The following is a 25,313-nucleotide window of genomic DNA, read 5'->3' as shown; positions in this document are numbered from 1 at the left end:
TGCAGGGTCCAGGGAGTGTGGGCTCTGTAGTTGTGGCATCTGGGCTCCAGAGTTCATGGGCTCTGTAGTTTGCGGCACGTAGGCTCTCTGGTTGGGGCCCGTGAGCTCAGTAGTTGTGGCACGTGGGCTCAATTGCCCCGTGGCACGTGGGTTCTTAGTTCCCTGACCAGGGATCGAACCCCCGTCCCCTGCATTGTAGGGTGGATTCTTTACCACTGGACCACCAGGGAAGTGCCCCATGTGTCTGTTTTTGTGCCAATACCACACTGTTTTGATTACTGAAGCTTTGTATATTGTCCGAAGTCTAGGATGGTTATGCCTCCTGCTTTGGTCTTTTTCCTCAGGATTGCTTTGGCAATTCTGGGTGTTTTATGGTTCCATAGAAATTTTAGGATTATTTGTTCTAGGTCTGTGAAAAATGTCATGGGTAATTTGTTAGGGATCACATTAAATCTGTAGATTGCTTTGGGTAGTATGGCCACTTTAAGAATATTAATTCTTCCAATCCAAGAGCATGGGATCTTTCCATTTCTTTGAATCATCTTCAGTTTCCTTTATTAATGTTTATTAATGTTTAAAAATTCTCAGCATTTAAGTCTTTCACCTCCTTGGTCAGGTTTATTCCTAAGTACTTTTTTTTCTTTTGATCCTATTTTAAAAGGGATTGTTTGTTTACATTCCCTTTCTGATATTTCATTGTTAGTGTAAAGAAATACAACCGATTTCTGTATGTTAGTCTTATATCCTGCTACCTTGCTGAATTTGTTGATCAGTTCTAGTAGTTTTTGTGTGGAGTCTAGGGTTTTCTATATATAGTATCATGTCATCTGCATATAATGGCAATTTTAGCTCTTCCCAAAGGATATACTATTACTATGATTTATTGCAGTTGTTGACCTTGATCACCTGGTAGTATTTGTCAGGTTTCTCCACTGTAAGGTTACTCTCCACTTTCCGTACTCTATTCTTTGGAAAGAAGTCACTATGCACAGCCTACACTTAAGGAGTGGGGAGTTATGTTCTCTCTCCTTGAGGGCAGAGTGTCTCCATAAATTATTTGGAAATCTTCTACATGGGAGATTTTTTTTCTCTTTTTTTTCCTCCCTCCCTCCCTCCCTTCCTTCTTTCCTTCCTTCCTTCCTTCCCTTCTCCCCCTCCCTCCCCCCCCCCCTCCCTTCCTCCCTCTCTTCCCCCCTCCCCCCCCCTCCCTTCCTCCTTTCCCCCCTCGCTTCCTCCTTCTCACTCTCCCTCATTCTTCCTTCAGTCATTTATTTATATAAGTATAGACTCATAAATATTTACTTTCATACTTTGGGTATAATTTAGTACCACTCTATTTTATTGCTCAAATTGTTCCAGCTTTGGCCATTGGGAACCTTTCTGTTGGCTCCTGTGTCCCATTAAGGTGGTGTATTTTTGTTCTATGTATTTGTTTGTTTGTTTTTCAAGCACTTTCTTACTTTCTGACACTTTAAAATACTCCAGATTCAACTTGTGTATTTCCTGCCCCAGTCCTAGAATCAGCCTTCTCTGTAAGGAACCCCATTTCCCTTCATTGCAGAACAGTGTTAGAAGTCAATATTTGGGTTCTGTGTGCTGGCTGCTGGGGTTGTTGTTGCTTTTATTTATCCGTCTCAGCTGACAAGAAAATATATGTGTGTTTACTAACCTGTGTATATACACATATCTATAAATATTTCTATATGTAATCATCTGTATATATACAAAGCTAAACATGAGTTCATACTTTGACTCTATCTCGAATTCATTATATTACCATATGGATCCTTTTAGCTCCTCCCCTTATTTTTCTGTAAATTCTCCAGAACTAGCAAACCTGGCCATCCACCACCCATTTATTTGTTTAATTCCATTATATGTGTATAGCGGTATTAGAATAGTTAACTCTTACTTCTATGGGAAATAACTATGTCAAGCAGAATATAGTGCTTATGTGAAGTTCCTTCTACCTTTTGTCCTTGAGATGCTGCTCATTTCCAGAGTTACCTAGGTCAGGACCTTTTCCTTCTACCCGCTTTAGTGAGGTTGTTTCATGCATTTATTGTACAGTTAGATCCTTGTGTCACCGTTTATATTCCTTCCTAGGGTCCCCTGACCTACTAAATGATTTTTTTTTAATTTGCATACATTAAGGTACATTCTTTATGCGTTAAAGTTTTATATGTTTTTGACAAATGCATAATGTCATGGATCCAACATTACAGTACCATACAGAATAATTTCACTGGTATTAAAAAAAAAATTACCTTTGTGTCCTGTACTCAACCCTCCTCCTTTCCCCTGAGTTTCTGGGAACTACTGATCTCTTTACTATGTCTGTAGTTCTATCTTTTACAAAATGTAATACTATTGGAATCATAACATATAGCCTTTTGAGACTGAAGAAATTTATTTTTAACACTCTTTCTAGTATCTTTAGAAACTTATTTTGGAGTGTCCTTGATGAAAGAAAGCCTAGTCCAAACTTCTGCCAAATTTATAACACCTGTACAGTGTCCTTTGATGGTGATCATTCAGTATCTATTTAAACTTATCTTGTGACAGGGAACTCACTGCTTTATGAAATCTTTCCTTGTTTTGAAGTTCTTCCCTAGAACTTCTGTTGAATGATGTGATTTTGACTTGGGGTGACTTAGAATATGTCTCTTCCCTTTTCTACATAACAAGCTCTCATATTTTGAAGACAGTTTTAATGTGCTGTCTTCTGCCAACTACTTTCTTTTAACTTTTCAGAACCCTAGCTGGTTAAAAACTTCTGGGTATATGTCAGTGTAAAATACGGTGTTTAGCATGTAATGTTATACACTAGCCACATAGCTTTCTATGTGGTTTCCATTGCCATTTTCGTTTCTCTCAAGTTTATCTTACACGTTGCAGCCATGTTAGCCTTCCAAATGCAAATGCTTTCTTATATCATTGTTCAAAACTTCCAGTTGCTTTCTGTTGCATTTTTGAATATAGATGCTCAAGTGGTACTTTCTGGGAATTACAGAAGTGGAAAGTGATTTTAGAAAGTCTTATTTTGTATCAGTACAAGAAGAAACTGAAGGCCTGATATGATACAGGCTAGTAGATTTGATCTTGACCACAGCTTGTCAGAATGGGACTAGAAACCATATCTCTTTGTCCCATCAGATCTACAGCTCTTTCTAGTAGTCATTTAAAGACTTTTTATTTTGTGTTTTCAACTTGTCCTTATGTTTTATATTCTTCATACTATCACTATTCTCTCAACTTAACACACACTTAACCTGCCGCTGTGCTTTCTCTTGCGCTATTTATTCTGTCTATAATATCTTAACCTCCTTTTCCCTTTTCCTTTAAAAATACCACATATTTTTCAGGATTCAACTTGATTTTTGCTTCTTGTATGAAATATTGTTTGGATTTCCCAGGAATGATAACTTTGTTCATTTCATGCTTATAAGCTCATCATGGTTAGTCAACTTTTACCTATGTGTTTTTCTCTTACAGTACATTAATCACTATAATTCTTGCAAATTTTAGGAATTGACTAGGAATTTTATAAGCTTTCTTGTTTTTTCAGTATTTAAATAAGCAACTACCAATATACATATGAACACCCTCTTACTTAAATTGTAATGGTCTTAAGGGTAGGACTGCATGTCGATTATACTTGTATCCTTCAGGAACAGCTGATGTAGTGCTCTTTGTACACTGAGCATGCTTGGTTAAGTGTTTGAATGGGTTCATACAAGTTCAAGCTAATATATGTTTTTGAGCAGCCACTTCACACTTCAACCTCATAATTGTACTTAGGATCAACTGGGAGGCTCGCAGTTTTTTATGCCTGTTAAGGCAACTTCATGCCATCCTGTACTTGTCTGGTTATTTTGTAGTTCAATTCCAGATTTTTTGTTTATGTAGTTAAATTTCTTCGTGTCTAGTTTTCTAGAAGTTGCTTGTTATTTTTTAATCCTGACTTTTTTTCATCTAAAGTATTTGCTGTCCTTCTCAGCTTCATGTCATCCATGAATTTGCTTAAGTATACCTTTTGTGTGTTCATCTGAGTCTTAACTGTTGAAAGGATTGAGGCTATATGTACCTTTACCATATCTAAAGAAATCACAAGAACGTATATACACCATTGAAACAGTGTTCTGTAGACAGTTGTTTAACCACTGAAAAGCCATCCATCCAAATAACTATTCAGATCATATTTTCTCTTGTGGATTTTGTTTATTTGTTTTCATCTTTATGAGCACTTTCTATGTCTTGGGAACCTTAATATCCTATGGGACAGTATTAAAGAAGTAGAAAAATGGCTTTTCTCTCAAGGATTGTATAATGTAATAAATGAGGTAAGACATATATTTTAAAAACTAGAGGGATAGGTGTACCTAACAATTCCCATCTTCAGGAAGTATACTATTCAGTGATTTAGGGAATAGCCAGTCTCTTCATAAACCACAGCCACCATATTCCAGGTAATTTCTTTTTGGAAGTAGCTTCTTTGAGAGAAAAGCCATTAATGTATCATTGCATTGTAGGGAAAACTTACTCCTTGGATCTTTTAAAATACCTTCTCCTTTGAAAGCACTTACTCCTCACTATGGGCAGAGCTGATGAACCCAAGTCTTAGATATGTTCTGTATGAAGTCAACAGTGACTTAATGCTGTATTTATGTGTACAGTATAAACTGAGTCCATTTTTAACTCAGGAAGAACATAAAATAATTGACCAGAATTGAACAAGTGTTTTATAATCCTAGAATGTTTCACTTTGAAAAAAGTTTTTGCAATCTCTGATCAGGTCCATTCTTCTCATTTTATAGCTGAGGAAGCTAAGGCCCAACTTTTAATGACTTGAATAAGGTCCCATAGTTAGTTGCTGATGGAGCTTGGACTTGAAGTAGGACTCCTATGTGAATCCTGAATAGTTAGAAAAGAGTAGACGTGATCTCTCTGCAACATTGTCTCCCTAGAAAACTTTCCCTTAAAAAAAAAAAAAAAGGTACAATATCTCATGCATATAACAGTAATGAAGTATTTACATACAGATATAGAGTAGTTATGGAATCAAAAAGCCTATAATTGTTTAACCACAATCTAGGTTAAGAAATACAATATTGACAGCACTCCATAAGTCCCCTGTGAATAGTTCCTCAGTTACACCCCCTTCTTCTTCTCAGAGATAACCACTGTCTTACTTTTGTGAAAATCATTCTTTGCTATTTTAAAAGGTTTTACCACCTATGTATGTATTCAGAAACAGTGTAGTTTAGTATTCTTTTGTGATACATTATGTTTGTGATATTCATTTGTGTTGTATAAATAGATGTAGTTTGTCCATTTTCATTGCTGTATAGTATTCCATTGTATACCCTTATCACAGTTTATCCATTCTGCTTAGATGGACCTTTGGGATGTTTCTGGTTTGGAGTTGTCATGAATAAGGCTGCCCAAAATATATGCTGCTGTGTATATTTGAGAGTTTCTTGAAGTTACATTCCTGTATATGGGATGTCTGAGTCTTGGGGTATGTGCATCTTCAGCCTTACTAGTTAATTACAAACTAAGATATTCTGGTCTTCTTTGAGAGGGCCTTTTACTTCCTGTTCACCCTTATTCCTAGGGTGTAGCCCTTCAGGATCCCAGGCCAGAGCATAAGCTGATTTCCCAGAGCCTCACCCTTGGTAGGCCCTAGACTCCAGCTTGATCTTCTTCCATTTTAAGCTATCAGAAGTCTCTCAATCTCCTCTTCTGGATCAGTAAATTGTTTCTGGGCAAAAGCGCCCCACAACATAGTTTCACTTTCTGGTTTCTGTCTTCTCATGGATCTTGACCTGATAATATTTATGATTCTGTTAGCTCATTGATGCTTTTCAGAGTTTTTACATATTTTTTTTCAGCTTGTCTTCAATGAAGGGTTTATTCTGAATTTGCCTAATCTACATTTTTCTGGAAGCCAAAGTTTGTGCCTGTTGAGCTTTTAGTTTTAACTATTATATTTTTAGAATTTTAATTTGCTTCCTTTTCAAAGCTATATACTCAGTTTTTGTAGTTTCCTATTCCCTATAGCTATTTTCAAGCTTGTGTTTTATTCTTATTCTTTGTGTCTAGTTTTCCTGTATGCTTGATAATTTTAAAATGTGAGCTGTTCACTTTCTTTGGAAAATTATTTATTAGTTATCTTTGAGGCCAGCAATAAAGTTGTATTCCTCCCAAGAAAATTGCGTTCACTTCTGTGGGTATGTTGGTGGGGATGGGTGTGTGTATACCAGTCCAGAATGACGGCTTTAAATGATAGTCATGGCTTCAGTTCTTTTAGGCCACGCAGTTAATATGATTTGGGGCAGCAAATATATACAAGGACTATCTGTGGTAACAGCTTTTTATGGTTGAAATTTTTATGTACTTGGTTCCTGAGTCCCAAAGCAAGTCTCCTGTGGGGTGGTGGGAGTGAGGGGGGTAGAGTCACACCTTGATGGGAGAGGGTCTCTTATTGGACTTCCTACCTTGTTGGCTTTGTTTTCTGTTCCCTGACCAAGTGAAGTACCTGCCCTCAAGGCCAAAGTGGTGTTGTGCTGCATTTGATTCTCCCAGTTTATGCCTTCACGTAGATTTTGGCCTGTTAATAAAAAGTCTTAGTATCTTACTGGTTTTTCTGTGCTTTTAAAATAAAAAAGTACATGGTTTTTTCTTTATTTGTTTTTATTTATTTATTTATTTATTTTTATTTTATTTATTTATTTATCTTTTTAATTTTTGGCTGTGTTGGGTCTTTGTTGCTGCACGTGGGCTTTCTCTAGTTGCGGTGAGCAGGGGCGACTCTTCGTTGCTGTGAGTTGGCTTCTCATCGTGGTGGCTTCTCTTGTTGTGGAACATGGGCTCTCGGCACACGGTTGTGTGGGCCCAGTAGTTGTGGCTCCCAGGCTCTAGAGCACAGGCTCAGTAGTTATGGCGCACGGGCTTAGTTGCTCTGCGACATGTGGGATCTTCCCGGACCAGGGCTCGAACCCCGTGTCCCCTGCATTGGTGGGCGGATTCTTAACCACTGTACCACCAGGGAAGTCCCTCTTTATTTGTTTTTAATTCAGCATTTTTAGTTGTTTTCAATACAGGGTTGATCTTTATATCTGGAAAGATGTACTATCAGGAGCTGAGGTATTAGTTTCTGTCTTAACACAGAATTTCATAAAAGTCTTTTTGATCATTCTCTAATGAAAAGTGAGAAAGACCATTTGTGAATTATTGAATTTGCAAATCCTGTAGTTTTTGTGTTTCAAATCCTTCGTGAAGGAAGACAATAATTTTAAAAACCATGTGTTCTACTTTCATAAAAGTAATTTCTGTTCAATCATGTATATACTTGGTGAGCTCAATATTTTGCAGACAGTAGAAAATGCCACACTTAGTTAAGATAATTGTATAGTTAGAGTAAATTGAGGCTCCTCCCTCAATTGTTTTACCCTGGTAGATTGCTATGATGAAATTTGTTATTGTTTAAAATTTTGTTAAAATGTTATTGTTATTTTTGAGAGCCAATTTGCTATACATAACTTTGTCCTGTTGAAAATAAAATCTATAATAAATCTTGCTCTTCTTTTTCTTATTTCCTTCTACTCACAATGCATACAAGTGTGCATTTGTGCACACATGTGAAAACATTGGTTAAGTCATCTGATTGTAAGTTTTTCGTATACCCCTTTTCCTTTTCTTCTTACAGTATAAATTAATAGATTTATTATTATGTCATGATACTCCCTCTAGTTTTTTTCAGTGTGTTTAATCAAGCTTAGTGTTCCAGCTAATAATAATCATGCTACTCTTTCCCCCTCATCTTCATTCCCACCTCATATACTATAAAACTTTTCTTTTTGCTAAGCCAGTTTTTAATTAATTAATTAATTAGTTAGTTAATTTGGCTGCGCCGGGTCTTAGTTGAGGCCCGTGGGATCTTCGTTGCGGCATGTGGAATCTTTTAGTTGTGGCATGCGAAATCTTAGTTGTGGCATGTGGGATCTAGTTCCCTGACCAGGGATCGAACCCAGGCCCCCTGCATTGGGAGCGCAGACACTGGACCGCTAGGGGAGTGCCTGCTAAGCTGTTTTAAAGTGTGTTGTAGACTTATCACCCGTATATGTTAGTATATGTCACCTAAAAACAAGGGCATTCTCCTGCATCACGTTAAATACCTTATTACACCAGTTTGGCACTGATACAAACAGCAATATATTAAAAATTTTCCATCTATACACCCAAATGTCCGTTTTCCCTCTGTGGGAGCTAATCTCAGATTATGCATTACGTTTGGTTGTCATGTCTCTGTATCTTTTGATCTAGAACAGGGCCTTGCAGACTTTTCCCTAAAGGCGCAGATAGTAATATTTTAGGCTTTGGGGATCAACTCCACTTTACAGCTACTCCACTCTGTCATTGTAGCTAGAAAACAGCCATAGACATTGTGTAAACAAATGAGGGTAGCTATGTTCCAATAAAACTTTATTTAAAAAAACAGGCAGACCATAGGTTGTAGACTCCTGATCTAGAATAGCTTTGTTTTTTTTCCTTTTTTTTTTTTGGTGATGGTGGGGTCTTTAGTGACACTATTTAATGACTGAATAATCAAGCCAGTTTTAGGGGCAGAATAACCCTCAGTTTAGATTTTTAAAAATGTTTCCCCAGGGACTTCCATGGTGGCGCAGTGGTTAAGAATCCACCTGCCAGTGCAGGGGATACAGGTTCGAGCCCTGGTCTGGGAAGATCCCACATGCCGCAGAGCAATTAAGCCTGTGCGCCACAACTACTGAGCCTGTGCTCTAGAGCCCGCGAGCCACAACTACTGAGCCTGTGTGCCACAACTGCTGAAGCCCATGTGCCTAGAGCCCATGCTCCACAACAAGAGAAGCCACCGCAATGAGAAGCCCACACACCACAACGAAGAGTAGCCCCTGCTTGCTGCAACTAGAGAAAGCCCGTGTGCAGCAATGAAGACCCAAAGCAGCCAAAAATAAATAAATAAATAAATTAATTAAAGAATAGTTTCCCCATTAGTTTTTTAAAATTACAAATGCCATGTAACCTTCCACAATAGAATTGAAATCTGACAGCTTGAAAAAGATTCTGGCTTGCTTGGAAATAAAATCTTTCTCCTCTATCTCTCTCACTCTCACTCTCTCATAGTGTGTGTAATATCACTGCCTAGAAATTGGACAATACAATTAAACTTCTGGATTGTTAATTCTTGGTATCCTCTTTCAGACATCAGTATTTTTACAAATATACTCTTTCATATAAATGTTTTAAAATTCACAGAAGTGAGTAAAGAATTCAGGAAGGCTTGGAGAGTGAAAGGTAGTGAAAGTAACTTAGATGTAGATTTGAAGAGTATTTCTATTTTAGTCAAATGTGATTCCTCAGTATACAAGCTAAAATTCTTTTTATGTTGAAGACATGAAACAGAAATAAAATTAACAATTATCTGCCACAGCTAAGCTTGCTGTTCTTTGCATTGGAGTCAGCTTTAGAAATAGATAAAAAATAATTTTGATAGATTTAATACAAAGTTGTCCATGTGGGGAAGCTGTACTCTACTTGCATTCATGTAAAAGTGTATACTTTTTTTTCCCTCAGTCTTTCCATCCTCTTACTTGGTTCAGTGAATAGCAGAATTGAAAGCAGCATGTTTTACTGGAGTAAAAGAGTTTCAGGATTTTTTAATGCTTCAATTTCCTTTAAATATCTCTGTGAACATCTATGGTGATTGGGCGCTATCCTACCATCTTTTATTGGTTTTGACTGAGAAAAGGTTTTTCTTCAGATTGTGCCTTATCACAATTTGATTCTAGTTTGCCCCTTTATACGTTATAAAGCAAGTCTATTTCCTTTTCCACATAACTGCATGTTACATAAAGATTGAAATAATATTTTATTGGAGGTTCCCATTTCTTGGCTAATTATTCCTCACATCACATTGTGGAACAAATGGCTGCCATGATCTGTGCCTTGGTTTACTTATCTGTGAAATAAGGGTAATGGTACCTATCTTGTAAATTGATTATGAGAATTGACTAATTGCACATTGTATAATATATATAGTACACATTCAGTAAATGTTTGACACTATTGTTATTTCATATTACATAGTCTCCCATCCATCTTGTGTGGTCATGAACCTGTTTGTCTCTCAAAGCAGAGCTGAATACAATAGCGAGTATGATCCGATTAGCCCAGGAAGAGTACAGTGGCCACATCACCGGTTAATTTGAACTCAAGTTGGAGTTTTCTTTTTAATTCATTGTGGAGAACTTCAAGCATACAAAAAAGTAGACAGACTGGTATGATGGACCCTCACATGCCCATCCTCCATCCCCCACAACATGGCAGTCCTGTCCCATTCATTCCCATCCAGTTCCTTCACTCCCTCTCTGGTGTAGTAGTAGATCCTCTATTATACCTAAGCTCCGTTCCTGATTTACTTTGATAATTACTGAAGCTTTTAAGGATAGTGCCTAAATTAATGAACAGATGAATCTTGCCTCGATTGATGCCTGGGTCAGATTCCAGTGGTTTGCTTTTAGAGGTGAAGTGAGTGGATGGGTAGGATTGAAATTAGATTTGTCTGTATTATACTGTGTTTTAGATGTCATGCCATTTTTTTATTTCCTCCATTTCTGCTTAGGGATATGTATGATAATCTTATTGGTAAAATCTCTGAATACTCTAGGAAATTATTCAAATTAGCTGGCCTAGAAGACTTAAATTCACAATCTTCTTACAGTCTTTTCACTTATTCTGGACTTTTAAGTCTTTACCAATGTATATATTAGGTCTTTCAATTTGCTAATCATTTTATCTTGATTGAAGAGAAGCAAAATAGGGAGTGAAGAGTTATACTTTCTCTGTCATCTCTGTTGGAATTATTTTTTAAAGTCAGAATCATTGTGGAATAATTTACGTACAGTAAAAATTGTTATAATTTACTGACTTCAAATAGAGGCCTTTCTTCCCAGTGGCAGTGACTGACTGTAGCACTTTTTTCAAGCCTCTGCTTGTTTTTTCCTATAACTCTGTTCTTACTTGTGCCTCATTAATTGTTACTTGCTTACAGTAGTTTGCTGCAAGTTTAATAGACTCATAATCATTTTCATATTGATGATACAGAAGTGTGTCCTCCTATTTAAAGCAGGGGTCAGTCATATCACAGAGACACCATGATAAGTCTGGTTATTCAGCTACATGGGATAGCCGTTCTGAAGGTGAAATATGGCAATTAAGAGTATTATAGAGAAGTTAGGTTCTACCTGACTCAGTACAATCACCCTAAGATTGAGCGTGGGTGAGCCTGCCTGGTAAGAAAACACCAGCACATTCAAGGTTTGTACACGCCCTACACCTCAAAGCAAACAGAGGCAGAGTGAAAGTGAGTTTAGGCTTAACCTCTGTAACTGATCCAGGAGTAACTTAGTACAGCCCTTGCTTTCCAATTCAGTTCTAACTTTTGAATGAAGTATCTCTAGCTTGAGAGAAGCCTTACCCTTCAGTGTTAGGAGTTTTTACCTTGATTATTAAACATTTCATCAGGGGTTAGTTAACAAGGGACTTGAGAATAAGAATATGTTTTAGGCAGGGGGCTGAAACGGTGTTCTAATAGAGAATGTCCTGTTGCAGTTACGCCATGGCTGTGAACATCAAAATTGCATTGTTTTACCCTTGAAATTTCTGCTTGTTTGCTAACTTCCAGACTTAAAAGTTTCAGTATACTTTTGATTGCACGGAACATCTGTCCGTTTGTTCATTCAAAGAATATTTACTGAGCATCTATATGTTGGGAAGTGTGCTGCACACTGAATAAACAAAACAGTGGACTTTTCAGATGTGTTTGCCATTATGGAGTTTACAGTCTGTTGGGAAACAGAATGAAATTTATTCAAAGCCATAAAGAAAAATTGTGCTTCACTAATATTTTAAAGACCTAGTGACTTATTTTGAAGTGAACTTGGAGTGGTTTGTTCTTGGTTCTTTTTGCAAAATATATTTGAGTATTCAGGGTTTTTGTGCTAACATGTTTCCTTACGTGTATTGATATGTGAAATTAGACATTAGAGAGTCAGGACAATTTGAACTGGGGTGGGGGGGAGGAGAATATGAACAGAGTAGGTTTGTGTGGGTAAAATTCTACGTTAGCTGTGCTAAATAGACTGTTATAGGCAGGGAAGTAAAAAATATCTTTGAGTCCTTTCTTCTGTAAAAATGTTTAATACTTAAGAATTGACAGGGAAGTAAACTTCCTCTAGAATCGAGGTATAACAGAAAGAGCAAATGAGAACCATGACAACTAAGATCATGTCTGAATTATGTGACAGTTTCTTGTAACTCTGGTCAAGAAAATTTGCCTCAGATTTCTTATTCCAACAGAGTACAACAGAGGGACTGAATTTGGTGATCCCTCCTGGTGCTAAAAATCTTACGATTTAAACAAAAAAAATTTTTTTTTTAATTTAGCTGTTTCTTAATGACTTGGATTGCTGGAAAGTCAAGATGCTTGCTTTCTTACTTTCTGTACTTGTTCCGGTTCAAGAATTAAGAACTTTAGATGGGAGAATAAGGCTTTGCTTTCTCTGATATTTTCTGACTAGGTACTTCGTAACTCAGGAAGACCTCATTTATTCCCAGTAATATGTTTTACTAAAACTCTTTCAGGTAACTTTACAAAGACTGTGTGACTTAATAGTAGATCACGGCTTGAACTCAGTTTTTATTTATTGTTGTAACTAGAAAATTTTAGTGAGGGCTTTTTTTTTTTTTTTTTTTTTTTTTTTTTGTCTCTGTAGTTATCAGAGACTGTTACAGACGATTGCTGTACTCGAGGCTCAACGTTCTCAAGCAGTCCAGGACCTTGAAAGTTTAGGCAGACATCAGAGAGAAGCACTAAAAAATCCCATTGGATTTGTGGAAAAACTCCAGAAGAAGGTATATATTGAGCAATTTTTAAGATTTATTGAGATGTATTTGGTAATAACTCGGTTTATTCTTTTTATATGAATACATACTTTTTTAAATGTTTAATTTTTTCCCCTTCTGTAATTAACCATATTACTGAAGGCAGAATACTGCCTTCCTTCACCCCCACCAAACACACAATAAAATATACCCCAGTGAAGATAGCTAGGAGCTTTAATTGGATGTGTGTATAGAAACTTGATGTCCTGTTCCTAGCCATTTTTATAGTCTTTTTCTGTTACTTTCTTCCTTCCCCATCTTAAAAATATTTTCCCTGTTTTGCTTTCAGGACTTCAAGATTGTTGAAGCTAAAAGAAAAAATACTTTAATATTTATTTACTGCTTAGTTTAGAGTTACTTTTCTAACTCTGAACGTAGTGAGATAGAAAACAATGGTGATACAAACAAAAACTATATTTTAAATGTCTTTAAGGTTATGGTTGCCAAGTCTATGAGAATGAGGTATATAAATTTTACTTAATTTTGAAATGTTCTTTTATTTTAGTGTAAAATTCCTTATAATTTTATTTTTTCCTTAAAACATAACTTTCATATTTAAGCAGTTAACCATTTGAAAGTGATCCAAGTTTTTATGACTTTCTTAGTGTGTAAACATAGAGATAATCTAGATGTGCATTTATGCCATAGTATGTGTCTTGAACTAGGGGCCCACTAATTATTCAGTAAATTTGAGAGGCAAATATTAATCAACATTGTCTGAAAAGATTAAAACTGAAAAACTATGAAAAAGAATCCTCTTTTTCACCTTAAACAACACAAAAATTTAGCCTGTTCAGTATGACAAATTTAGTTATTAGTTACTAGTTTTTAATGAGTCACAAAAGTGGTCTACCAGGTGTTGAGGGAACAGCCCTGGGGACTTCATTTTATTTAGATGATTATTGTTTGGATTTGGATTTATCTAGTTATGTTATTTACTTGGCAAGCATTCCTTTCCCTCTGTGCTTTCAGAACACTGAATATCATAATAGACGTAGGATCTATATATTGATTTGTTAAACCTTCTAGAGTTTTTAGAACCCTATTGCATCCTCTGTGTTATAGTGGGCCCACTTAGGTGTTTATTGATTCTGCACTGCTGTCATGAAACAATTTGCTGGTGCAAAAAGATACAGTACTTACAGTGTTTACTTATCATTGATTCAACTAAAACAGATGGTGTTTTAACCTTAATTGCATTTTATTCATGTTCTTGGGTGGGCAAAAAGTTGCAATTATGCACATTTACTAGATACGTATGTGGTTGGTTATTTGCTGGTTTTCCATTTCTGTGTTTAGTTTAGAACTGAATTTCTTTCCACTTTATCTCAGAAACAGGGATATGATATTGACTATCTTAAGAATTTTTTCAAAAATGTACAAATGTGTATTAAATCCCAGACACTTTGGTAATCATGAAAGACTTATGTTCCTTGGAAAGAAAATTTTCTGCTGGATTTAATTTAGAAGTTTGACTTTTCAGTTTTTCTGTGTTAACTCATGTATGCTTAAATTGTCTATTTTCTTTAGGTTTACCAGAGTAGTTAAGTTGTTGACATGTGATCTCTTTGTTTTAGTGGACATCTAAAAACTCCTAATTGAAATTAAGGAAACTTGGATTATATATTGGTATATAGAATGCAGGGAACCTTTACGGCTTGTTAGCTTTCTTTGATATTACTACCATCATTATTTTAAAAGACACTCTGTTCTAATTTTTCAAAAGTTGAACCTTAGACTAATATGTGCTATTATGATGATGGTGCTAATATAATATGTCACAAGCAAAATAAAAATTAAGAATTCTGTGTCACAAAGTGGATTTTGCTTGCCAATTTCATAATTTATGACCTGATCTTTTTCTCAACGTTTTATTTTGAAAAATGTTAAGTAGACAAAAAAGTGGAAAGTACTGTATAGTTAGCACACACATCCACCCCCAGATTCTACCATTAACATTTTATTATATTTGCTTGATTGTATGTTTATGCAATCCTTCCATCCACCATTCTATCTTATTTCAAGATGGAATGCATTTGATGCATTCCAGAGTTGCAGACATACACACTTAACACCAAAACACTTCAGAATGCATATCGTTAACTAAAATTCTTTTTTAAAACTTTTTCAGGTGAAATTTACATGCAATGAAATTCAGAAATCCCAATTTTACCATTATATGAGTTCTGACAAATACACCCACCTATGAAACCCAAATCCCTATCAAAAGATTGATCATAATGACCTGGTTTTAGTAATTATGACAACTAATAACTTCCCTAAAGGTGGTTGGCAAAGTAATTGAATTCCAAGTAAACTAAAGATGTAGTTTTGATTCTCAAAATGTGATAAGTTTTTTTGTACACGTGCTGAGTTATATAGTGTGAAAATAATTAATAGTTTTATGGATAAGTCAGGAACACATGGGTCCATTAAAAATGAATTCTGTGTGTCAAGTCATATCTATTATATTTCAGTCAAACACATTTCATGTGCTGTTCTTAGAGATAAAAATCTTTCTTTGCTATTTCTGTTTAAAGTGTGTTAGTGATAAAGTACAGTATGTTTATATAGTTCAGCTTTAGACCTCTAAAAATAGTGCTTATGTTTTGTTAAGTTCATTTTCCTTTACTTGGCTATCATTTCTACCATTTAATGTTTAGACTGTATTAACTTCATTGGCTGTTGGATTCAAAAAGTGAATAGAAATGCTCAGTTGATGATTATTTAGATTTGGAGTCATCTGAAAATTTGGTTGTAGTTGATAATTTATTGAATTAAACTTAGTTTGTCACTTTCATTTTTTTCCCCCACCAGGCTGATATAGGGCTTCCATATCCACAGAGAGTTGTTCAATTGCCTGAGATTGTATGGGACCAATATACCAATAGCCTTGGGAACTTTGAAAGAGAATTTAAAAATCGCAAAAGACATACTAGGAGAGTTAAGCTAGTTTTTGATAAAGGTAAGAAATTACGTGATATGAATTTAATTAGAGAACTACCTGACAAAGTCTTGCTTTAATAATCCTATACATGGTTTTCTTTTTAGTAGGTTTACCTGCTAGACCAAAAAGTCCTTTAGATCCTAGGAAGGATGGAGAGTCCCTTTCATACTCTATGTTGCCTTTGAGTGATGGTCCAGAAGGCTCAAACAGTCGTCCTCAGGTAAGCAGGATAAAGTGTTGGAGCAGGAAAATTTGAATTGTAGACAAAACATTTTAACATTTTGCTGGTTTGTATTCTTAAAATTCAAGCAGTCTTTCACTTGAAGGTATAGTGAGAACATGAACTTTGAAGTTAAGAAAAAGCTGGGTTGAAATCATAACTCCACCGCTTACTAGCTGTGGAACTTCAGATGTCATCTATATTAAAGTCTCCAAGCTGCAGTTTCCTCTTGTATAAAGTGTGATTGTTATCACCCTATGTTGTAGAGTTGTTGTGAGGAATATAATGAGTAGTACATGTAACATGCCCAGTTCAGTGCCTGACACATAATACAGTGTTTATTCTAAAAATAAGAGCTCTTTGTGTGTAGTGGAATGTAACTAGGGTTTGCTGGTTGTAACCTGGCCTTGCTGCTGTTGGTTAGATGAACTTCATAAACATGTGGGTTCAGAATGAAAAAGTAACATTTCTTTAAAATAAACAGTAGCCATAAAGATAGGGGTATGTTAAGCTGTGTAACCAGTTAAAAATATTATGTACATTTTAGTAAAATAGATATTAGGCTCCATTTTATGAGCAAGACATAAGTTTAGGATATTACTTTATTATTACTTAAATAAAAAGACCAGCACATTAAAAATATTATGGAAAAAATTCCACGTATAATTTCCTCATTGTTAGCAAAGAATATACTATGGTACATGATTATTTCTAAAACTGCCCTAAACAGTCAGTACATATGATCTCTTCAAGATGTTTCCCCACATCCTTAGGCTAGAAATAAAACTGTTCATATTTCAAAAGTAAAGAATAAATAGATAACAAAGGAGAAAGATGCACCTGGTATGTATTCATGCTTTGTTTCCTTCACTTTTGTTTGTGAGGGTGGATGTGATGCTTTATTTAAAAGATTGGGATGGAAATACTCTTCTGAGGTACAAGACACTAATTGGAAAATGGATTTGTTAAAAATCTTTGAATTCTTTGGTTTTCAGATGATTTGCAATCTACCAAAGAAAGGTAATTCAAATAAAATATAAGCAATATAACAATGATTATTAAAAAAAAAAAAAGAAAAAGTAACATTTCTTTTTCTTTAAAATGAAGTTGCTGTCACCTATATCTCAAGATTGCTAGGAGTATAAAACCAAATGAAATAAAAGAACATGAAAACATTTTGTAAGCAATAAATTATGTACACATTAAAAAAATAAATTTACTCACATATTTTGAAATTAATTAAAAATTTCACAATTTGTGTGTTATTTGGCTATATCAAAGGGTAGTCTTTGTTTTTTCTCTCTGACAAAAACCTTGTTTTATATGCAGATGATAAGAGGACGCCTGTGTGATGATACCAAACCTGAAACATTTAACCAGTTGTGGACTGTCGAAGAACAGGTAATAGATATTTCTAAATTGTGTAGGTTTAAAAAAAAAAAAAAGCAGTTAAAATTAGAGCCAGTTTTATGAGTAAAGTGTATATTGTTGTATGTAATCCCTCTTAACCATGAATTTAAAATATTTAAACTTGTTTCTGTATACCTTTTTGCATACTTCAAGAATTTCGCATTCTGAGAATATATGAATTCCATTTTGGGGATAATTTTTAAATAAGGAACCTGGGTTTTGGGAGGGGGATTGAAAAAGATATTGAAACAGATGGAGTAAAGTTTTTGTAATGCAGCTTTGTGAGACAGAAAAACCTGGAGCCAAGTAAAGCTGTGCTTCAAAGTGAATTCTTGTTTTTGTTTGGAGGGGAGCTGGCAAAGCCAAGGTCAGAGTGTTCTCTTACATTTTGGCATATAGCTAGGATTGTTTGTGGGTAAGGTTTGAGACACATCTCTATCTCATATGAGGATTAGCCCCACAGCTATAATGAGTTTATCAGTTTATAAAAAGCTTCAGGAAACTTTTATTTCTAACATTTGGACTATTTTGCATCCTTAGGACTCTGGGAGAATTCAGGAGATAGGTCAGAATATTAAAATTAAATATTTGAATGAAGGACCACACAAAGGAGGAAAAGATCTCTTTTAGTATTCTAAGTACAAATGAATTTACATAGTTTTGTCAGATCCATAGTGGCAAGCCTAAGCATAGTCTAGCAAGATAAAGTGGTCAGTGGAAATCACTAAGATATGTAACATATTAATTAATTATTTTCTTTGTTGGGGGTGCTTTCCTTTTTTTACTGAAGTGCATAGAAAATCTTTATAAGGTCTTTCATAGGTTTATTTTCTAATCTTATTTTTCTTGTGAAGTCTTAAATTCCTTACTAGAAATTTTTCTAGCATGAGGATTTCTAGTTGACCTAACCCCCAAAGTTGGGGAGGGAGTATTATAGTTTAAGATGGAAGGTGAATGTATTTATTTAGAAACTCAGTATTAAACTTTCTTAAATTTGGTCTTTGCTTTGGCTTAGAAAAAGCTTGAACAACTACTCTTGAAATACCCTCCTGAAGAAGTAGAATCTCGACGCTGGCAGAAGATAGCAGATGAACTGGGCAATAGGACAGCAAAGCAGGTAATTGAGGAGATAGCCCCATATTGTTGGCATGTTTTTTGATGGTTTTTTAAATGAAGGATAGTGAAACTAAAATCAGTAGACCTGCCCCTTCATATTTAGCTACACAGTGCTATAGTATGTGGAGTTTTAAAAAATAACATTGTGTATTTTTCTGTTGATTTTAGAAACAACTCTGAGATAATTCTGCTTTGGATCATTACTAAAAAATAAAAAAGTAATGGACTTGGTGTCTCTTGAATGTTTAATGAGTGCACCAGTTTGTGCTTTTTGGTTAGACTGTGCGAATAGATTTGTGATAGTGCCTTAGTCAGTATTCCCTGGTTGTCTTTCTAAAAAAATATCTGTCAGTTTTCTCCTTCACATTCCCATTGATATTAATAGATGTGTTTTGATGCTACAGGCACTAGTGTTCACAAGTTGAAAATGTGTTTAGCTTTGGAATCAAACAGATTTAATTTATTTTAACAATTTTTTTGTCTATATTTTAAAACATAAGTGTCTTTGGTGGCAATTTAAAATTATTTCTAGATTTATGGTAGATTTTAAGTTGTTACTATTCATTAAGATACACATGTATGTTTTAAAAACTATTTTAAAAAACTATTCTGGTACTGCATGTCTTGTCATTTATTACGTTAAAAAGGCTTGTCCTGTTTCCTTAGGTTGCCAGCCGAGTGCAGAAGTATTTCATAAAACTAACTAAAGCTGGCATTCCAGTCCCAGGCAGAACACCAAACTTATATATATACTCCAAAAAGGTAAAAAGAAAATAGGTAAAAGTAAACCTTAGATATCAGATTAAATTCATCAAAGTCAGAGTTCCTGTGTAAAAGTTTATATATTTATCAGAACAGGGTTATTTTATTTTTAAAATTTGACTCACTCTAAACATTTTCTTATATATGGTAGGATTCCATTATTACTACTCAGTGAGTTTCAATGACGATTATTCATTATTTTCTTAGGAGTAGGTTAGTTTATGTGAATGAGTGCTATTTGAAAGATATTAGATTGTATGTATGTCAGAAAGGCCTTTGTGATGTTAAAGTTTTTAGGATGTTTGATTCTTCAATAAATATAATCAATTTCTGTTTTATACATATACTGTATAAATCCAAGGTTAGAAATGTTTATTAAGATATTTAATCCTCACTATAATTCTAGAAGTGTAGGTAGTATCACCTTCACTTTACTCATGATAATATTAATAGATAGCTTTTGTTCTTACTGTTGAATGCTCTGGGCTAGGTACTGTTCTACAACCTTTTTATAGATGAGAAAACTAAGTACACTGAGTAAATTGTCTAGTCACATAGCTGGTAAGTCTGGGAATCATTGATCTTCTGATTCTGCACCTAAGCCTTTTCCACTGTTCTCTGCTGCTCTGTACAGTGAGAAAGCTGCCGTCCCTCTCCTACATAGAACACTGCATCGAATTATAGCCAATTTTTTGCTTTAATTGCAAAAAATAAAGCACATAATTGGCCTTCTTTCATTTCCTTGGTAAATCATCTGGGTACTTCCGCTCCCCCGCAACTGCCACCGTTCACCTAAAGAGAAGCTAGGAGCCGATCTAATGCTGTTACCCTTCCTTAGTGAAGCTAACTATTTTACACAATTTTACATTAAAAATATTGTCTATATAGCTCCATGTTTTAAAATTTTTGTTTTTATTCTTTTTACCAAGCTATGGAAGCTTGTTTTAATTTGTCAGATGTTTTAAATATTTTGGATTTTTTTCTCCCCAAATATAGTGTTATCTATCTTAGATATGTAGAGTTCATCCTGTAACTTCAGAATGTTGGAACTTTGATAACCACCATTTAACTTAACAGCTTTAATTTTCGTGATTTCTAGGTTATCTTTAGATGTGTTGTGCACCTTATATTTTCACCACTAAGACTAGATGATGATAACAAAAGGAATACCAAGGAAACCTAAATGTGTTCCCTTCTTTGGGTGCACTGAATTTTAAGTTGACAGATATTTTGACTGCAGAGATCTAGCCCAGTCATAGACATGGTTAGAGGCTTTTTGTTTTGTTTTGTTTTAAATAAATTTAATTAATTAATTAATTAATTTTTGGCTGTGTTGGGTCTTTGCTGCTGCGCACAGGCTTTCTTTAGTTGCGGTGAGCGGAGGCTACTCTTTGTTGTGGTGCGCGGGCTTCTCATTGCGGTGTCTTCTCTTCTTGCGGAGCACAGGCTCTAGGCGTGTGAGCTTCAGCAGTTGTGGCACGTGGGTTCAGTAGTTGTGGCTCATGGGCTCCAGAGAGCAGGCTCAGAAGTTGTGGTGCATGGGCTTATTTGCTCCGTGGCATGTGGGATCTTCCCGGACCAGGGCTTGAACCCGTTATCACCTGCATTGGCAGGCGGATTCTTAACCAGTGTGCCACCGGGAAGTCCTGACATGGTTAGAGTTTGAATTTTGAAATGAAATGATGGTTCTCTATGTGGCTGAGGTTATTCTTTGTGGCGGTGCTGTTAGTGAAGAGAGCAAGTCTGCATAGTGGTTCGAAGGGAGGCCTTTGGCTCCACAGAGGCCTAGTTTTTAATCTTGATTCTACCACTGCCTAGCTGCAGTACCTTGAACAAGAAAGTTAACCTCCTCGTGCCTCCGTTTTTTCACCTTTAAATTAGAAGTGATAATAACTACTTTACAGGAATGTTTTGAGGGTTAAGTGACATTGACAAAGAGTAAGCAGTCAATCAGTGTTAGATACTGTTTTCAGACATTGATCGTGTTGTGGAAATTTTCTTTTTACTTGATAGTTAAGTATAGTTATAAGGCTTTGGCTAACTTCATCCTCCTTGATCATCTGTAAGATGACCTTAAGAGGAGTTCAGCATGTGAATGCCAAGAGTGTAATAAATGTTGGGGATACAAATATAAGCTACATAATGACATATGGTCCATTATACTCCACATAGGTGTTCTGCCTGCATTTCTGTTTGTTGGTTTGGTTTGTTTTTATTTAAGGCTTGTTGTCTTTTTAAAAATCCAGGTAACATAGAAAAAGCGACCACGTAAGAGTATGCTGAAGGGTAGAGGTGCAGTCCTTCTGATTAGGCAGACTTGCAGGAAGTAGCATTTATATTTTTGATTCTTTTAATGATTGTCCACTATCCCAATTAAAAATTTGTTTTCTCACTTAGTCTTCAACAAGCAGACGACAGCACCCCCTTAATAAGCATCTCTTTAAACCTTCCACTTTCATGACTTCCCATGAACCACCAGTGTATATGGATGAAGATGATGACCGATCCTGTTTTCGTAGCCACATGAACACTGCTATGGAGGAGGCATCAGTAAGTTATCTATTTATACTATATTTATATCTATCTATCTATCTATCTTTATCTATGTATTATACAGATCAGGATACAGAATGGGAGCACCAGGATTTCCTAATTATTCCTATTCTTCAGACAATGTTGCTTTCTTTTCTTTTAATTAACTAGTCAAACTTGTTTTACAATGGGCTTTAAAAATGTTTTCATGAAGAAACTTTCAAGCATATACAAAAATAAACCCATGTGCACCCATTATTCAACTTTAACAATTATCTGTTTGTGGCAATCTTACTTTCATCTATACTTCCTACCCACCCAACTTTCTGTCTGGGATTATTTTGGAGCAAGTTCCAGACATTACAAAATATCACTATCATGTTTATTAAAAGGTAATTCTTTATATAATCCAGATACACAGTCAGTTCACATTTCCCCAGTCATAAATTGCAGTAGGTTCCACCCCCCACACACCTTTTCTCTGTCTTCTTTTTTCCCCTGTCATGTGTTTTGTTGAAAAACTGGGTTATTTGTCTTGTAGAATGTACCTCAGTTTGGATTTTGTTGTTTGCATCTTCTTGGTGTCATTTAACCTGTTCCTCTGTTCCCTGAATCTCCTATAAATTGATAGGTCTAGATAACTGATCAGATTCAGATTTATTTGTTTTTTGTTTGTTAGGGTGGGCAGGACTACTTCATGTATACTTTTATCAGTTTGACATAGCATACATTGTTGCTTAGATCCATTAACTCATTAGATGTTACAAAATAGTAAAATTCTTTCTTTTTTTTTTTTTTAATTAATTTATTTATTTTTGGCTGTGTTGGGTCTTCGTTTCTGTGCGAGGGCTTTCTCTAGTTGTGGCAAGTGGGGGCCACTCTTCATCGCGGTGCGCGGGCCTCTGACTGTCGCGGCCTCTCTTGTTGCAGAGCACAGGCTCCAGATGCGCAGGCTCAGTAGTTGTGGCTCACGGGCCCAGTTGCTCCGTGGCATGTGGGATCTTCCCAGACCAGGGCTCGAACCCGTGTCCCCTGCATTGGCAGGCAGCTTCTCAACCACTGCGCCACCAGGGAAGCCCTAAAATTCTTTCTTCATTTATTTGATAGAATATTCACAAAGTAACCCCCCCATCAGCTATTTGATTATCCTAAGTTACATACAGAAAACGCAGCGTAACTGCTTGATTCTTCCCTTTATTTTCTTGTTTTTAAAATAATGAGTTTGTTCTCTAATATCCTCCAGATTGACTCATGAGGTTTTACAGTTTTTGTATTCTTATGAATTGTTGGACTTAAAATATATTTAATGTGTTTCAGTGCATTGATATTATTGTCTTTATTAGTGTACAGATTGTCCCATTGGTTGGTTGTAACCTATTCAAGCTGGAATTTGAGTTCTTTTGACAAGACTCTAGTAATCTTTTATAGCTTCCTTACTGTCTGGTAGGACAAGGAAATTCCAGGCTCATCTTGTATATTTCCTGCTTCAGACCTGGAGTCAGTTCTGCTTTCTTTTATTGAGAAATGGTATTCGGAGGCTCTATCCTGATATAGGATGTTACTTGCTATTGGATTGATCATTGTATCTAAGCCTATATAGTGGATAGAGCTGAGAAATATGTTATATATTTGTTAAAATTAAGACATCATAAATTCATCATTTTATTTCAAATTCAACTTAAGGACTGTGGGAATTTTACTTAACCCGTATTGATCTTTAATATGTATCATTTTTCTCCCATGCTGAAAATTCCAGTTATCAGTGACATCAACATAATGCTTACTTTCTTTGTCTCATACTGCCCACAGTAGTCTCAGAATTTAATAATACTAACACTACCATCAACAATATGACACTGAAAACAGGTTTTTTGGGTAGCACTGTTTTTGCCTTAGGATATACCCAACTACAGAAATAAAGTCAAATTATACTTTTTAAATCCTCTTGGACTAATTCTTCTCTGTGTTGTCATCAACTGGATGCTAATTTAGGTTAATTCATTTCATCTTACTTTACATTCAGAGATTCCTTTTTATTGCTGTTAATATTTTTTATTTTACTATGCTAAAATTCTTCCTCAATAAGTAACATGATTCTGATTCCTTGCTTAAAGGACATGAATATTGCCTTATATCTTTCTTAATACTTTGATTATATATGGTAACTGGAAAAGGAGATTTTAATGAAAAGTCAGCAGATAAAAATAAGTCTCCTTTGTTCTGTTTCTAGATTAATCAAACACTGATTGTATACTTTGGTATGAAACTACTGTAAAATGACTGTATTCTTACATTTTTTTTTTCTTTTTAAACTTGTCTTTTTGAAAAACAGCTAGATTCTGCTGTGTCTTAAGATATGGCATTTGTGTGTAATTTTGTATTTTGTGACTATTAGAATTACTCGTTTGAGAAATGTTTATTTACACTTAATATGTAACAGGCTCTGCTAGAGGTCAGCTCCATAGTTATGAATAGAATATCTATGATATTGGGGTTCTCATAAATCTTAGTTTTGTGAGAGGAGATAAATGTGTAATCACATCAATAAATTACAAAATTTTTAAAATACTTCAAAAGTAGGTGTCATTGTAATTATTTTAGAGGTACTTAATCCAGATTGAGAGTTTAAGTGGAAGACCCAAGGAAGTGATAGTCAAGTTGGCCACTGAAGGATGAATAAAACTTAGCTAGGTGAGGAGTGATGATGGGATGCTTAAAAGAAGTACATTTTGAGAAAATTGGCAAAATATAGTATAGTATAGGTGGTTGAATTTGATTTAGCTTTTGTTTGGTTGATTTTATTTATTTATTTTTAATTGAGCACCAGTTCACATCATTCTGATTACTTTAAAATAGCTATTGAAATGTATATTTATGAATCCTCTAGTGTAAAATTTATAGATTTTGGTTTCTCTTTTTCAGAAAAGCAGTAGCTAGAGAGACAATCTCTATACCATTTAGACCCCCTTGAAATTGGTCATAGTATTTCTCCTTTAAGTAAATTTAAAATGATTATAACTAGCGAATCTGTTTATGGGTGAGCATTTTAAAAATATTTGTTTGTTTTTTTGTTCATTTTAAGGTAACATTGGTTTATAACATTATATGTTTCATGTGTACAGCATTGTAATTCAACGAATATATATGCACTACAGTGTGCTCACCACCAAAAAATCTAGTTTCTATCCATCACCATACATTTGACCCCCTCTACCCATTTCTCCCTCCCCCTACCACTCTTCCCTTCTGTGGAAAGAACACCAATCTGTTCTCTGTACCTGTGTGTGTTTTTGTTTTAATTTGTTTGTTTATTTATTTTATGTTTTTTTAGTATTCAAC

At 35.2% G+C, this 25,313-nt stretch overlaps 1 protein-coding gene across 11 annotated transcripts in view; it reads left to right on the top strand.

The window, feature by feature from the left end:
• Positions 1–25,313, top strand: part of ZZZ3 (zinc finger ZZ-type containing 3) — a 113,674-nt gene that overhangs the window by 76,978 nt on the left and 11,383 nt on the right. For 7 of the 11 annotated variants that reach the window (XM_036824996.1, XM_036825005.1, XM_036824955.1 and 4 more), the window contains 7 exons: positions 12,819–12,957; positions 15,805–15,952; positions 16,039–16,154; positions 17,484–17,555; positions 18,580–18,681; positions 19,347–19,442; positions 21,840–21,992. In XM_036824996.1, coding sequence (XP_036680891.1) covers positions 12,819–12,957; positions 15,805–15,952; positions 16,039–16,154; positions 17,484–17,555; positions 18,580–18,681; positions 19,347–19,442; positions 21,840–21,992 — 826 coding nt within the window. The remainder of the gene's footprint in view (positions 1–12,818; positions 12,958–15,804; positions 15,953–16,038; positions 16,155–17,483; positions 17,556–18,579; positions 18,682–19,346; positions 19,443–21,839; positions 21,993–25,313) is intronic. The other 4 variants (XM_036825023.1, XM_036825042.1, XM_036825032.1 and 1 more) reach the window with 2 other exon arrangements.

The sequence above is a fragment of the Balaenoptera musculus genome, chromosome 1 (assembly GCF_009873245.2).
Source record: "Balaenoptera musculus isolate JJ_BM4_2016_0621 chromosome 1, mBalMus1.pri.v3, whole genome shotgun sequence".
NCBI classification, from domain to species: Eukaryota; Metazoa; Chordata; class Mammalia; order Artiodactyla; family Balaenopteridae; genus Balaenoptera; species Balaenoptera musculus.
The sequence above is the reverse complement of the archived record's forward strand: the minus strand, read 5'-3'. Positions and strand labels throughout refer to the sequence as shown.